Source organism: Dioscorea cayenensis, chromosome 17, assembly GCF_009730915.1.
Source record: "Dioscorea cayenensis subsp. rotundata cultivar TDr96_F1 chromosome 17, TDr96_F1_v2_PseudoChromosome.rev07_lg8_w22 25.fasta, whole genome shotgun sequence".
Lineage (NCBI taxonomy): Eukaryota > Viridiplantae > Streptophyta > Magnoliopsida > Dioscoreales > Dioscoreaceae > Dioscorea > Dioscorea cayenensis.
This window is the reverse complement of record NC_052487.1, coordinates 2,835,853-2,853,366: the sequence shown is the minus strand read 5'-3', so window position 1 is coordinate 2,853,366 and position 17,514 is coordinate 2,835,853. Positions and strand designations below refer to the sequence as shown.

Below are 17,514 nucleotides of genomic sequence, written 5' to 3'. Positions count from 1 at the left end.
GATGAGTTGGAGAAGAGAAAATGAAAGAGGTTTGTGTGTCTTTGTGTGTGTGTATGTATGTGAAGGAGTTAAGGCCTATATAAAGTGATCAACATTGTGATGCACATTAGTGGAATTTTATGCACTTGTTGAAAATGCAATGTGAGCCATAGAGAAAAGGTGACAGTGACTTGAATTTAAATCTAATTGCCGCATGATTCAGAGACTATGGTTTCCGAAATTTTCAGTATTCATCTCTGAATTGAACATATGCCGAATTGGATGAACTAAGATTGTGTTGTTTTCTGCATGTACTTGTATGATTTTTTTTGGTGTTTGTTTAGCCCTTTTTCTGGTTGAATTTTGATGAATTATGGTTTGTGAAATACATTTGACTAAAGTGACCAAATCTTCGACGGGTCTTTTGGGTAGCCTAATATTGGTATTGACTTTCTAGAAAAAGAAATCAGAGATGGAATCCAATTTATTCTTGTCAACATTTATGGGCTTGTTAGCTGTTGTCTCCTAAAATGGGGGAAATAAAAAAAAAATAATTAGAAAAAACAATGATTAAGTTTTGGCAATGAAAATCTCAGCTCAGAGAGTCTTGACATGCGTTGCATGCTCCGGAGTCATGACTCATGAACTCTATTAAAACAACTCTTTAGCATTGAAAGCCGAAATCTTTTACTTTGTTTTTGTTTTGTTAAATTTAAAAGTACATGTAATTGAAGCTATAAAATCTTTCAAAATCTGATATTTGTTTTGTTGGATTTAACAAACTCAAAGTAGTTACAAATATTTTATAATGGGATTTGGTTGGATTTAAAACTATGCTAAATTGGGTGTATTTCATTCTTGTGAGGCTTAGATAGGGAGGTCACGAAATTCATATAAATATTGATTGGTTAATTAATTGATTAATATTAATTTATTAAAAAACAATATTAATTGTATATTTCATATTCAATATTATTATTTATTAGACATTTGTGAAATTTTAATAAAATAACACAATTATATATTAAATTAATCATATGCAAATTAATTAAATATATACATAATTATTTATTTTTATTAATTAATATAATCTGATGCGGTATTTTGTACTTAACAAAACTTTATGATCACCTAAAGTGTAGGTAACCTCACTAGGGGTATCCACAACTTCTAAATACTTTAAACAGGCAAGATGAGAATGTTGGTATAGTGAAACAATAAAATTTCGCGTTGCCGACCATCTTGCATTTTTGCGAATAATTAACACCCAAATGCTCTGAAACCTTTGAAACTCTTGCTCCTCTAAAACGTCCGCACTCTCCCCACCTCTAGCCTCGCCAGGTGGGGGTAAAATGGCCCTTGCTGCCTCTCTTCAACCTAAATCTCCTTCTAGAACATTTACAACTGTCTCTTGGGTCAAAATTATTGGATCTAACAGGCAAGAAAATCCTTTTGAACCTCCACTTCATCTTCAGAAAGACCACTTCCTCAAGTTGAAAAACTCCATCCAAATTTGTGTTAACATAGATTATGAGCTATGTAACCAAGCCAAAGACAACATGTGATCCTCATTATACGCCAAATTTCTGGGGAAAGCTCTCCCACTTGATCAAGCTAAACTCGCACTTGTTGAAGCCTAAAGAGGTCTCGATGGCTTCACAGTAGCGGACTTACCAAATGGTTTTTATTTCATACGTTTTGAATCTCCAGAAATGCAAAGCCGGCCCCTTTGGGAAGGTCCTTGGACAATTGCAGGCCGAATTCTTCAATCATCAGCATGGATAGAATCCTTCCCGCTTGCTTTTGAAAATCTTTCAATGCAACCGTCTGGATTCAGCTGCATCATGTTCCCATGGAGCTCTAGGGTGGTGAACTCCTCGAAACCATAGCTTCTTAATTTGGAAAAGTCCTCAAGGTTGATGAGCATACTCTTAACAGATCCCGGGCTAAATTTGCACGCGTTTGTGTGGAATTAGACTTAGAGCAACCTTTGTAAAAGGGAACTTGGATAAATTATGGAGTTAACATTGTTTTCGTTCTAGTTCTTTACCAGAAATTACCGGTGTTTTGCTATAAGTGTGGACGTGTGGATCACAGTGAAGCACAATGTAAATTTGCTAACAATCGACAGCATGATGTTGTTCGTTCAATGCCCTCTGTACTGTTGGTACAAGAACTGGAGCTAGATCAACAAGCCATGTAGCTTGATGGGGCAAGAAAAGAACAGGAAGGCTCTGTTGATATCTCAAAAGATCCCCAGATTTCATTTAAGCAGAACTGAAACAATTCTTAGATTATGGCCCCTGGTTAAAACCAAGAACCAACGAAGGTCGTGGTCGTGGTCGCGGTTGTGTCCGGTTTGACGGTCATGAAGGCAGCCGAAACCCTCATAAGGAGAAAGATGACTGCGATCTTGACATGCTCTCCTTCGTGGATGCATGCTCGATATGTGGCAGAAAACTCAAACCCTTTCCCTGGTCGTGGTGGTTTGCCGCGATGTGGAAAAGGAAGCCCGCGTTAATCAATTATCACTTCTCCTCGACATCCCCATCCGATGCGTCTTTGCCCGTTGATTAAATTAATTATTTAATGGAAAAAAGTTTAGGAGGTGCCTTTCTAAAATCCCAATGATGCGAGCATTCACCCCTTTCTTGACTCCTCGCGTGATCCTAAAGCCATAGTTTCTAAAGATCACCCTGAAAACAACTCTTGGATTCTTTTAAAGCCTTCTCCCTTTCCCAACTCCCAAGACATTTCAATTCAGCCCATGCTTTTCTCCTCGGTAAACCCAGCGGCCGCTCCTCATCCTCGCTTGGCTGAGTTAGGTGATGATTCCAACCACTTGCTGATGGTGATCCGAGTTAAGGAAGCCCTCTCTCAACCCCTCTCAAAAGACCAAAATATGGAAGATGATACTGATTCAAGTATGGAACCAGAGGATGGCATGCTCCTTCTTCAATATCAAAGAGACATTAAATTGGAAACCTTAGCAAGGAGAGATCCCAGCAAAGGCAATACCATATCTAAGAAGGGACGCAAATTTGCCACTCATTAATCCATCTCTTTTTCTCTATTATTGTTTATGATTTCTACAAAAAAAAAATCTGTTGGAACTGTCGTGGGGTCTCAAACCCTCATACCATTGATCGCGTTAAAGATTTCATGATTCGTTTAAATCCTAACATTATTTGTTTAGTTGAGACTAAATCAAATCTAAATCGTATTTATCATTTCTATACAAGGTTCAGTAGAGATTGGGATTGGGCTGCTATGCATGCTTGTGGACTCTCTGAAGGCATTATATTCCTTTGGTCTCGTGCCATTAGTACTGTCACCCCAATTGTTACTACTCGTTTGTCTCTCCACCTTTTGATCACGAAGGAGAATAACTCTTGGATTCTTTCTGTCATGTATAACTCCCAGGTAATATCTGGGCAAAAAAATCTTTTGGCGGAGCTTATCTGGTATGTCTTCTCTAAACATCCTTTGGCTTTTAGCGGGTGATTTCAACGCCATTACTTCAGCTAATGAGAAAAAATGCGGTTTTTTTTTTTCGAAACTATGTCTCCAAATCAAGTTTATGTTATGATTTTACCCTTACAAATCATCATTTTGGTCTAGGGTTTGTGGGGCCAGACTATACCTGGTGCAATGGCCAAACCGATTTAGCTAGTCGTTGGGCTCTGCTTGACCGATTTCTTGCAAACTCGGATTGGATTTCAACTTTTTATTCTTTTCACAATCGTTATCTTGCTCGAACAAATTTCGATCATGCCCCTTTATTTTTAACTGCTCAAATTTACTCTCATCAAAAAACCAAAATCTTTCGGTTTGATAATCTTTGGTTAGACTATGATGAATGTCATCCTTGTATCTTAAAAGCTTGGAATTCAAATTTGATTTCTTTATCTATGCATGCCTTTCCTTACTCTATTGCTTGCACTAAGAAAAATATTATCTGGTGGAAAGCTTCTGGTATGGGCTCTATTGACATTGAAATTCAGAATATTGAGCAAGAAATCAAAAATGTAGAAATCTCTAAATCTACTTCAACTATGTGCAAGACTTCAATGAATGGAGAAAGGTGACAAAACTATTAATTATTTTCATTGGGCTGCTAAAGTTCGTCGTCATAAAAGTAAGATCAATGCCTTGAGGGATAATGCAGGTAATATCTTTACTTCTCGGAGGATATTGAAAGTTGCTTTTTGAACTTTTATAAAAATATGTGGTCTTCTTCTTCCTCTTTTAATCTTGCTCAAACTATTTCTGTGCTTCCCGATAATTTTCCCACTTTGTCTTTTGTGGATAAGAGTGCATTGACTAAACCTGTTTCCAAAGGTGAAGTCTTTCACACTCTTAGATCTATGCCCCGTGTGAAAAGTCTTGGCCGGACTATTTCAACGTTAAATTTTATCTTTACTATTGGAGTATTATTGGTGATCATCTCTTAAATGTCATTTTATATTTTTTCAACACCTCTAATATTCCAAATTCCTGGGGTAAAACTTATATTGTTCTTATTACTAAAAGAGATTCTCCCCAATCGGTTACTGACTTTCGTCCAATTTTCCTCTGCAATGTTTGCTATAAAATGATTTCCAAAATTCTTATGCATCGCCTAAAGCTTGCGATCCCAAATTTAATTGGTCCTGAGCAAAATGGTTTTCTTTCTAGGCATTCTACTTTTGATAATATTATTTCCGCCCAAGAGATAACCCATTCAATTGATATTGAGCGAAACCTCCCCCTAGGATGATTACTAAAATAGATATTGAGAAAGCCTTTGATATAGTGGATTGGAAAGCTATTATTGCAACCCTCCAAAGAATGGAATTTCCAAAAGCTTGGATTTCCTGGGTGAAGTCTTGCCTCTCTTCTGCTTCTTTCTCCTTTTTAATTAATGGTAGCCCTAGTCCCTAGATCACTAGTTCTCGTGGAGTTAGAAAGGGTGATCCCATCTCCCCCCTTCTGTTCATCCTAGTTACCCAAAATCTCTCTGCAATTCTCATCTATGCCCTTAGGATCAATCTAATCCCTAGTTTTGAGCCAAATCTTCCAAAAAATTTTAACAACCTCATGTTTGTTGATGATTTGATTCTAGTCACCAAAGTTTCAAGATTATCGGCTCATAATTGCCTCTCCTACCTAAACATCTACTGCGAGCTCACTGGTCATAAACCAAATATGAACAAATCAGCCCTTTATCTTCCTTTATGGCTTAACAAGCAAGTTGCTAAATCTATTTGTAGCATCTTGGTTATCAAGCTTGATAATTTTCCTTTCAATTACCTTGGTGTGTCTATCTCTCCCAATAGATTATCTGTAAACAACTTCAATTTTCTGATTAATAGAGTTGATGCTACTATTAAATCCTAGAATCACTTGACCCTCTCTTCGGCTGATCGAGTGGTGCTGATTAATAGCAGTAATCTCTCTATTCCCACCTACTATCTCTCTGTTTTCCTTATCCCAGCCACTATTTTTGAACAATATTGCCAAGCTTACCATAAACTTTCTCTGGGGTAGGAATGGCAATAACAATGCTTTTCGCACTATTGGTTGGGACACTACTACACTAAGTAAATACAAGGGGGGTTTAGGTGTTCGTAATCTTAGACATGTCAAGTTTGCTCTGATGGCCAAAAATGTTTTTGTAATTTTAAACTCTAAAAACAAGCTTTGGGTTGATATTTTTAAAAACAAGTATGGAAATTGGTTTGTTTGGAATTGTGTTGCTTCTCGCAATGCTTCTTGGTTCCATAATTCTATTTGCAAAGTTGATGATGTCCTGAAGCCGATTTTCAGAATGATTACCTGCAACCCTCAGTTGACTGATTTTTGGAAAGACCCTTGCTTATTGGATCTTCCTATTTATCTCAAGCCTACTTTCCTGAACATATGAATTCCTAAAGATTTTTCTTTAGGTGACTTGTTGAATGATGGTGACCTGAATTTTAATCTCCTTGAAAACTTGTTTGGTCCAAGCCTTGATTGGAGTTGGATTAGCATAATTAATTTTGAATTCTCTGCTGAAAATAACTGGATCTGGTGGCCTTGCTCTTTAAAAGCCTCCATTGCACCTACTGTTTATGATTATTTAAATGATAATTCTCCCCTTCAAACTTTCTGGAAGGGTTGTTATTATGTTTGGGGGCTTACAGTCATTCCTCATGTAAAAATGTTTATTTGGAAATTAGCTTAAGATAGACTTTCCACTGGTGCATATCTCTACAACATCAATGTGGGACCTCTCATAACTTGCCATTTTTGTGGAATGGCTTCTGAAACCTCAGATCATCTACTTTGGTCTTGCTCTAAAGTGTGTTTTTGTTGGATTATCATTATCCAATCTCTTCGTTTGGAACTGCATTTTCTTGGGAATCTCATTTCTGGTGAATGGCTCATAAGCAAAATTAATTCTTGGATTGGAGATAATTTTGCTAAATCAGTTATTGTTATGGCTGCTTGGAATATATGGAAGATGAGATACAATTTGATTTTTCAACACAAAACCCCCAACTTCAACTCCATTGCTTCAATCGCTTGGACCCATACCACTGAATATTTCACAGCTGCAAATTATTTCCTCAGGGAGTACTCAAACCTTTCCTCTTCCTATTACATTATTGACATTTACATTGATGCTTCTTGGGATAATTCTTTGAACATTAGTGGGCTGAGTTTCATAATTACAACTAATAAAAAACATGTGCTTCTTGTAGGAATTGTAAGAATTCAAATAGACTCTCTAATCAGTGCCGAGATTGCCATAATCAACTTTTCTTTGGAACATTGTACCTCAAGAAACTGAAAACCTGACATAATTTTTTTTTATTGCTCCAGCGCCATTCAAATGTTTAGATACTCTACTAATTGTGTTGAAACCTTGGATCCAATGAAACGGCTTCTGGAATCTTTCTTAGACATTATTCTTAAAACTATAGACCAAGACGCAAATCAACTTGCTGATGATTTGACTAGGTTTGGAGGAAGAAACCCGCACCTATCCCTTTTCTCCAAAGGCTTGGACCATCCTGGATGGATAGATGACTGTTGCAAACTCTTTAATCTAAGCCTTTAAGTTGCTTTCCTTGTTTTATTGTTTTCTCCAATTTGTAACTTTTTTAACAAAAAAAATAAAATCCCAATCATAAGTTGTTCAAATCCAGATTTACAAATCCCTCCAACCAAATACAAAATTTTATGATTTAGCAAATATAACGAACTAAACACTATATTTGACTCCTTTTGTATGTTTAATACAAGGATTTATAACTATACTGTAATTAGAAATCCATTGTATTTTCAATTACATATAACCAAACACCACCTAAAATGAGCAAGTGCATTGAGTTAAGTGACCAACACGGTTTTGGTATGTGTGATAGTTTGATTCAATTTAAGAGCAAAGGGCCTTCAGATCTTATCATAGTCCATCACCAATCCCATTGAAATGCCAGGCCTCTGTCTGGCAATATGTATGTGTTCAGAGAATTTAGGTGATTCGACTGCATCCAAAGAGCAATTGAGACAAATAACAACTTAGACTTAATTTACAACAACTTGATCGATTTAAAGCTCATTTTAAATATATTTTTTTTAGCATTTGATTGTGATAAAAAATAATTTTACTAAATTGAGAGGCAATTATTGTCATTAATTTTCAGTATAGTAGAATCATCCTCTCCTCTTTTACAAGTGATTCTTGCCAAATTTGAGTTTAGTTTTTTTTTTTATATATATAAATTTGTGTATTTCTGTTTTATTTAATTACAGACAAGAGGCTTCTTGAGAAAACAAGATTACACTTGCACCCATCTATTATCAAAGGATGTTAATGACAAATCACAAATTGTCAAACATAATTATTGCGAACTGAGAAAACAATAGTTATACTAGCAAATTAAAAATAAAAATATAAACTAAGAGGTTGTTTTAGGATTTTTGGCCACACTTTTGCTTTGTTTTTTTTGTTTTGTTTCAATTTTTTAAAAATAAAAACATATTTGGGTACACAAGTTATTTTATGTTCTGCAAAATGAAAATGCAAAACAAGTTTGGTTAGTAAACAAAGTCTTTTACAAGTTTGTTTTATGAAGTTTTTTATATTAATAGACAAAATTAAGTCATATTAGTAAACAAAGTTTTTTTTTATAAAAATATATATATGAAAAAAAATTTGCAATCCAACTACCTGTCACTACTCGGCCACCGGCGGCTCGGCGCTCCTGCTACCGGCAACTTGTCACTACGTCATACATGGCCGCGCGGCCATTGACAACTTATGGTTCGCCACCGCACCACCCACTCTTGTCTTGTTCTTTTTTTAACGACCAATGCCGTCCGCCATTGCAGGCTAGGTGGCCTACCACCGCTATCCACCCCGGCAACCCTATTTAGGACTATTGGCCACATGTTGCCCCACCCATCGACAACTGACAGATTGTCATCGCCGATCACCACCGACCACCACCGGTTGCCCCATCTCTAGTTATCAGTATTTGTTAGACTACCAAGCACTCGTGGTTGGTCAACATAAAAAAGATAGTAGTTCAAAAATCTCTAAAAAAATAGAAAACAAATGTTTTAAAAATATTTTCAAAAAATTGGAACATTAAAATATTTATGTCAATTTTTTTTTTAAAAAAAAAACAAGCGTGTTGTTACAATAATTTTTGGAAAATGAATAACTTACTTAAATGTGTTTTTCTTATTTTGCTTTTAAAATTTAAAATTTGTAACAAAAATAAAGAATTGAGAATAGTATCAAACCACCCTAAGCTAATGTTAAAAAAAACCTCAAAATGAACTCCTCTCTCTCTCTCTCTCTCTCTATATATATATATATATATATATATGTATACCTAATTAAAATCTTCAACCGTTCTTTTCATATGGGCATTTATTTATCACATTCATCTATTGCGGCGATAATAAAAATATTTATTTTTAGTAAAATACAACGGTACAAAATGACGATCTAACATAGAGACTAATATAACATAATACGACGCTTGTAAATCCGTATGATTTTATAGTAGTTCTTTGATTTGGCTTGCATGATTATGAGGTCTGCCGTACCATGAATGAAGAAAATAATTCAGAGTGCCATCTATAATCTATAATCTATAATCTATATACTCTATACTGACTTCCTATGTGATAATATGATTCTAGTATTTGTACCCCACAGCATGGACTATTAAAATGATAAATTATGGCTTGCAATCTCATGCACAAGACTACGGACTTTGGAGTCGCCACTAGGCTTATACTTCAAGGTCCACTCAGTGAAGGTGATATTTGTAGGAGATCCTTCCAAGTCTTTGCATTCACATTAGGAGATTTTTATTTTTAAAAAAAAACATAATAAATAATAATGGATTAATCCACGAGTATATCTCAGCGGCATTAATCTCACTATAAAAAATATTAGTTTAAAAATTTAAGAACCTCAAATTTAAATTATGTTCACGGCTAATAATAGATTCTCGATTGTAAATATAGGTTTACAATCTAAATTTCTATTTAGCTTAGTAAAAATACATAAATTAGACAATTAATTATCAAATTTTATTCAAGCTCTTATTTGTTGTATTTATGAACATATATTATAAAAAAGAATAAGAAAATTCCAAGCATGGGGAAGAGGTGCAACGGTTGTCATTAGTCATACAACACAACAAACTGGATTGAAATTTTCCTTGGATGGATATTATTTAATAAAATTAAAACATAAACTTTGAAGGGGTTAATATTCCTTGGATGGGTATTATTATTTAATTAAAAATAACTCCATAAATTTGGCAAACATTGGAAATAAATTTTGATGAAAAAACTAATTATTTGAAAACTTATAGCTCAATAAAGGCACAGAAGAGATTAGTTTGATGACTGGATTCATGTTTTTTTTTTTAAGAGAGAAATATGGACAAGTTAAGTAGGATCCTAACCCTTCACTTTTAAGTGAGAAAGAACTAACTAACCTTCATGATGCTTTCTTTTGATAAATGTGCATGTATCTCTACCCCAAAAATCAAATATGAGGTGTATTTTTAAAATTTTAATTCTTTTCATATATACATATATACACACATATATCCCATATACAGTGTTAAAATACATTTTAAAAATTTGTGTATATATACCTCTAAAAATCTTAATGATGATTAAGTTAATATTTTTACACATATAATTTAAAAAAATGTAATTTTTTTAATCAATTAACTGAAAATAGTAATTCTAATGCAATAATAGAGTTAATAATTTATTCTTTTCTTATATTGAAGTTAAAAATTCAGATTGGTGAAATGTTTACAATTCTTTACAAAATTATAAGTGTTATAAATTATCCAATAATTTTTTCGTGTGACATATTTTCATATTAATCTTTTAAAAGTCTCAATTTTATTTATTGGAAAATTTTCTTCCACCCAACTTAAAATATAAAGATTAAAAAAAAAAATTAAGGGGCACACTCTTATTTTCAATATTCAAATAGCAATAATTAATGATGTACATCTCAAATATCATTCTACTTGAGGAACATGAGGAACATACTTTTTCTAGGAAATAAACATACTCAAATCAGTCAAGAACATTGGAATTATAAATTAAAAATAGAGGACAAAAAAGGATTGAATCAAGTGGAAAAACTTGCATTTTTTTGATAAAAAAAACACAACACATGACTACCGTCCAGACCTAACATGCTCATATATAGTACACAAATTTTTTTTTTAATGAATAAAATTGAAACCATTATCATTACACATAAAATAATAATAAATTAACAAACAAACATTACACATGTCCAAAACTCCACATCTAAAATTAAGCCATCAAAGTGGACCTAAAGCTAAGTTAGAAAAGAAAGGTCCTATTCATCTTAATTAAACACTCTTATCATGACTAGACGAACACTCACTAACAAACACAAACAGGTGCATTAAATAACAAATTAACCATATCACATCCTCCAATCTATTACACCACTCCACCGTTGCGTTTCGGCAACGAGTGTTCCATCAACGTTAATTTAACGTAACTAGTGCCCCTCTACCTATCCTCAATTAATCACAACCTCTTTTTTGTGTTTTTTTTTAATATATAAAATTAATCAACATATAAATATACATACTATTGCTACAATACACGAGTGATGAGTGACAGTGTAATTAATTTTCATGTGGAGATTGACAGTTGGACTGCCAATGGTAGTGTGAGTAATTCCAATACAGAGATTGAATTTGACTAGGAGTGATAGTGTTTTTTTTAATATATAAAATTAATCAACATATAAATATACGTACCATTGCTACAATACGCGAGGGATGAGTGACATTGTAATTAATTTTTATGTGGAGATTGATAGTTCGACTGCAATGGTAGTGCGAGTAATTCCAATATAAAGATATAACTTGACTGGGAGTGATAATGCAATTAATTCCCGTATCGAAATCAAGATTGATTTTATAAAATATATATATATACCCCTAATGACCCTTAATTAATCACAATCTATTCTCTACCGTTCTTTTCACTAATTCAATTTTAGAGTTTTTCTATAGTTTTTTTTTTCCATTTAGAAAATTTATCTTCAATATTATTTTTTTTTTAAATTTATCCCTTATGTTTAATGTGCTTCTATAACTTCTAATAAATTATAAAATAAAAGTAATTTTAGAAAGTTAATATAATTTTTTTTATAAATTTTAGATTATCAACTAACTTTAAGTAACTTTTTTAAAATTTGACAAGTAAACAAAGTTAAAGAGAATATTTGTGTTTTTTAATATAAAATTAATCATACAACCCTGGTGATGGGTGGTAGTAGTGTAATTAATTTCTACACAGAGATTAATAGTCCGACCGTTAGTGGTAGTGCGAATAATTCCAATGGAGATGTTTAGTTTTGATGGTGGGAGTGGCAGTGCAATTAATTCTAGTATTGAAATGAAAGTCGATTTTATAATATATTATATATCTTTTTAAAAAATAATAAATACAAAGGAAATACACGGGTAAAAATTTTAGGAGGTCACTGTAATATAATTATTTTCCACTTTGCTCAATGAATTTCAATCTGTTTCTTTTTAGTCATCCTACACTGATTTTTTTTTATCAGGAGGTCACCCATAAGAATCGGGTAAAAAAAACTGAGCTGGCCACCGGAAAGCCAACTCAGCCAATTCTGGTGGCTAGCTCCTCAGCTTTTTTGATCGGATTCTTAAGGGAGGTCAAGCCAACTCAGCCAATTTTGATGGCCAGCTCGGTTTTTTTGACCGAATTTTTATGGGTGATCTCCTGGTGAAAAAAAATCAGTGTCGGATAATTAAAAAGAAACAAATTGAAATTCAATGAAGAAAGTAGAAAATGGTTATAATATGTTCACTTCCTAAAATTTTTACTAGGAAATACACGGCATGTGTCAATCAAGGAAGAGGATTTTAAGAAAAAGTGATTGCAATTAATCGGTCATGCTTCTGGCGATCTTTTCTCACAAGGGGAGGACGCGCTAATCCAGAGTGGCGATCCAAACCATCCCAAATCAAACAATCACCAAAGCACACGTGTCGATAATGACACGTGGCATCACCTCATCTTTCAGCAACACATGCAGTCAATCCCAAGAGTCCAACGTTTGGAAAAAATCCCTACAAGATCCATTACAGAATTCCTACATCACAACCGTAGATCAATATCCATCCCAATCACGAGGATATTTCAACCGTTAACATTAGTGAAAAGTCACTGATGCTGTTTGAGGTTTCACAGCTGATCTCATTCACTCCATCCTTCCCCCTCCTCCGCCTCTCATTTATATAATCTATATTTTTAGTAATATTAAAAATATAAATATATAAAAATATATATAAAAACGCGCTGCCGTTGAGCGAGAGAGAAGCCCTTTCATCGTCCCTTTTCTCTTCTCTTCGTTTCGATCTTCGTGGTTTTCTAGGGTTTGATCTCCGGCGATCTTCCGATTTCGATCCGAATTGGGGTTTTCTTGGTGTCTCGGCTTTCGATTCGAGAATGCTGGGTGCCGGTCCGCAGTTCGGCCGTGGGCATAGTGATGATCGGTTCTATAACGCTGCTAAGGCTCGTCGGAACCCTAATCAGAGCTTTTTCAGGCCGCGGAGTTTGGCGGCTTCGTCGGCGCCGGTGGTTGGCGTGAAAGGCAAGGTTGTTGTCTTGGATGGCCGTGTGCCGGAGAACCGCGCTGGATCCGAACCGCCGTGCAAGACTGCTGCTGTGTCTTCATCTTCCTCCGTCCCGGAGGTCCTCCCACCGTGTAATCTTGCTCAGTTCATCAAGTTCACCTCGCCTTCTGTTCCCGCTCAGTATCCCTCTAAGGTATCTCAATCCTGGCCTTTCTTGCTTTTCTTCTGGGTTTCTTTAGGTTTTACTTAGGTTTTTTTATTTGATTTGTTTTGATTTTTTTTGCTGGATTGGTAGACGAGGATGAGGGAGTGGAAGACGGAGTTGTTGCCGTATTTTGGATTGGAGGATCTTTGGGAGTCGTTCCAGGAGTGGAGTGCTTATGGCGCCGGTGTTCCGTTGCTTTTGAATGGGAGTGACTCCGTTGTTCAATATTACGTACCTTACTTATCCGGCATGCAATTGTATGTTGAATTAAATAGGCAGCGGGACAGCACCAGGTATTGGTTTTCTTTGTTCTATTTCCATTTGAATGTTCAAGATTTTGGATGAGGTTATTATTTGGCATTTAATGCAGCTTTTCTGCTCTTTGATTTTGTTGCCTTTTTTCTTTTCGAAGAAATTTTTTTTTTTTTTTTGTTGCCTTTTATTTTAAGATGCCATGCCATATTTTTTCTGTTCATTGAAAATATTTTATAATTCTTACTTTCGTGTGAGTTGTAAATTTTGAATGTTGTCGTGCTTTTATCTTTGTAGTGGTGACGGGCGGACATATTTCATTGTGTTCCTCACATTTCTTTGTGAAGTGGTTCATTTTAGGAACCTGTTTTTTTTATTTATTTTGTGCAAAAATTTGAACCTGCATCGTAATGCATTTATTTTTGCAATGATGATTACTTTCCGCCCTTAAATTGATATATTTTAGTAATTGAATTATTTTCAATTTTCCTAGCATGTAATGCTTTATAGTTGAGTGTATATAAATTTGTTTTGACGAAGGCGACAAACACCGAGAGTGTATATAAATGTCATGGTATTTTTGTTATAATGCGTCATTAATTACATTGCGCAAAGGACAAGTTAAATCCATAAGATTTATTTGAATAATAAATGGATGATTATAGTTTGGAATACTTATAGGTTACAAATGGATGTCTTGTGGAGGCAATGAGCCCATATTCAATTTTGTGGGCTTGTTTATTGTGTATTAAGTTGGTATTTAGGTAGTCTCAGCCTCAGACTGCCATCCACATGCCAGAAAAATAATGATTCGAGTAAACTTGTGAAACAAATCCAATTATTGGGACTGTATTGTCAACTACACTGTTGGCTAATTGTCATTCTGTTGTTTGAGTTTAATACCATGTTGTACATTAAACTAACTTGGTGAAAAGTATTGGTTTTTTTCTCACATTAAATCAATATCCTCTACTAATGGGAGTTGGATATGTGCATATAATGAAATAGTTGCTAATCAGTATATACAGTTCATACTTCATAGACCCACAGACAATTGTTTGGGTTATGTCTGTGATGTTGATGTTTGCTTATTTTGAAAGGGGAAAATGACCCAATTTGTCCAATCCTTCACTTTTATTACCTAATGTTGATACTTAATGATAACATTCACTACCACCAAATCAAACACAGGTTGTAGGTACAAGCTAGTTGCTAGTATTGGCATCATGGCCTTTTCTTGTCTGACTGGATTTATATATACAGGCGACAGGGTGAGGAGAGCGATGGTGATTGTTGCAGAGATTCTAGCAGTGATGCTAGCAGTGATTGTGAACGTGAGAGATGCCTGAAATATACAGTGAATTCGAATCAAAATCATTTGGGAAGTGCCTCTGTAATCAAAATGGAAAGATTGTCCTTGAGAGATGAACATATGGTGCCCCAAGAAGAGTTTTCTAGCGATGAAGGTGAGGCGGGAAATGGTCCTGGCCATCTTCTTTTTGAGTATTTTGAACGCAGCCCTCCGTATAGTCGTGAACCTTTAGCTGACAAGGTAAAACTTCTATTGCAACTCAAAATCCAACTGAAAATTGTTAACCAAAGTGATTGCCACTGACATGACTGTTACAGATTTCTGATCTTGCTTGCCGTTTCTCTGAACTGAAGACCCTTAGAAGTTGTGATCTCCTGCCAACCAGCTGGATGTCAGTTGCATGGTGCGAATATTTATCGTTTTTGCATTTTATTTTACTTTTTGTTTTTTTTAGTTTGATATGTACTTTTAATTCATTATATTTCATCCCGTAGGTATCCTATTTACCGTATTCCAACTGGGCCTACGTTACGGGATTTGGATGCTTGCTTTCTCACTTTCCATCTTTTGTCTACTCAAGTAAAAGGTGATATTTGCTTTCTAACTTAATGCTTCTATTCTTTCGAGCGTATTAACTATGTCAGAAGCTGGCATTATATGGCATGAGTATCTGGATGATTGCTTCTCTCCATAATCATATTCAAAAGTTTTAAGTAGATTATTTTATTTTGAGATATGATTAGACTCTTCGCTCATCTCATTTATGGGACAACAGTTTCTATGTCATTTATGAGTCCTTACCAATCTAGGTTTTCTCCATATGATTTCCTAAAGAAGTCCCATATTTCTGCTGGGGTTTGCATGTGTCACCATTCTTCCAGAAATTTTATTAGCTATCGTCCAAGAGATTAATGGGTTGTTAGGCCTTTCAGCCTTGATGGGTATTCCGGAAATGATCAGGAATCATGTTACAGGTGCCTTTGTGGGTATGACATATGGGAGATATGGACCATAAGAGAAGTTAGAAGCACCAAAGATGGGAAGACAAATAATTATTTATTTTTAATAGTGTATCCTAATTAGAAGAGTCTATTTTAGCAACTATTTTCATTACAATTAAAAATCCTTAATTTTAGTTTTCTATTTTTTATAAGAATAATTTCCTTTGTAACCTTTATTTAAGAGAATGATTGTGGGAGGATAAAGGTTAGCAGAATTTTATTCGATCTACTGACATTTAAGACTCTTTCCGCCTTTATAGTCTAAGCTTAGTAACTCCTTTCAACAAGTTGCGTATACCATCAATCTTGGGGTTTCCACGAGGTAGAAATCAAAATAAGGAAAAGACCTCATCTATTGAAGTGGATTTTTCCATACGTCACCCTGTGATTCAATCGGTAACCCGAGGGGATAACAAATTGTGGTTGTTGGTGAGGTTAAAAGTTGTCAAACCAAACTCTAGACAATTAGCTGACATATTACTGTTAATAGGCATTGAAGGATATTTGCTTGGTCTATATCTATTTTACCATAATGCTGTGAATTCTAAAATTAGTGCAGACTATAATTGAGTGTTTCTCAACTTGTTGACAACTCAATATAGCGTAATGCTGTACTAATTTCTTATTTAAGAATTTTCAAAGGTTGCTGTTCCTATACATATTTATAGATAGATAGATAGATAGATAGATAGATAGAGATATAAGGTTTTTAAGTTTGGACTCGATCCTGATGCCTATTCTGTTCTCATCTTTTTAATAGCAAGTTTTGTTATTTTCTCATCTTTTAAATAGAAAGTTTTGTTAATTGTATGTCTAGACCCTTTCACATTAGTGAGAAGTTCTAAGTTCACCCACATGGTAGACGCCTTCTCTGTTTTATGAATGCAATAACAAGGAACATCCTTGTATAAAAGCTGTCAAAGAATCGTGCATGCTTTTATGGCTCCAAAATCTTATTCTCATGGAACTAACAAAACAAAAAGGCGTTCTTTTGGATTTTCTCTGCCTGCTTCTTTATATTAATGAAAACTGCCCCATCTAGATCCCATTCATATAATAAAAAAAAAATGGAAACTTAGTCTCTTAAATTTTGACACAAATGACCAAATCAGATAGCATGTATATTTCACAAATCCTGGATTTAGAATTTCTAACATCTGCCATTCAGGTGTTGGCAGTGCTACTGGGCCTAGTGTATCCCATCCTCATGGACCAAACAGTGCTCCAAAGATCTCTCTTTCAACTTTTGGTCTCTCCTCCTACAAGTTCAAAGGATCCATATGGACTGCGAACTTTGGATACGAAAGGCAATTATCAAACTCTCTGTTGCAGAAGGCTGATACCTGGCTACGGAATCGACAAGTTGATCATCCAGATTACCAGTTCTTTGCCTCACATGGTGCAATCCGCAGATGACGTTAGATATCAATCTACAAACTTTGGTTCTCAATCTCGGTCGCACATCCAGCCGTCTCGTCCTATCCAACCTGTTCCTTGGCACCACCAAAGTTGACTGATATTAAGCAGAATAAAGGAACAAAAGAAAAAAAAAGAAAAAGGTAACGGTCTCCGCTGTTCGGGGGGAAGAAATTAGAACCA

General features: G+C 34.8%; 1 protein-coding gene across 1 annotated transcript; it reads left to right on the top strand.

Moving 5' to 3' along the window:
• Positions 1-12,863: 12,863 nt before the first annotated feature.
• On the top strand, positions 12,864-17,514 carry LOC120279971. The gene is made up of 6 exons (XM_039286659.1): positions 12,864-13,338; positions 13,441-13,643; positions 14,866-15,154; positions 15,232-15,317; positions 15,409-15,500; positions 17,084-17,514. The coding sequence occupies exons 1-6, from the start codon at positions 13,018-13,020 to the stop codon at positions 17,329-17,331; spliced, it is 1,239 nt and encodes a 412-aa protein (XP_039142593.1). The 5' UTR covers positions 12,864-13,017; the 3' UTR covers positions 17,332-17,514.

Coding starts and splice junctions, on each gene's coding strand:
- LOC120279971 (XM_039286659.1), top strand. CDS start 13,018: ATGCTGGGTGCCGGTCCGCAGTTCGGCCGTGGGCATAGTGATGATCGG. Junction 13,644..14,865: donor AGGCAGCGGGACAGCACCAG/GTATTGGTTTTC, acceptor TTATATATACAG/GCGACAGGGTGAGGAGAGCG. Junction 15,318..15,408: donor AGCTGGATGTCAGTTGCATG/GTGCGAATATTT, acceptor TTCATCCCGTAG/GTATCCTATTTACCGTATTC.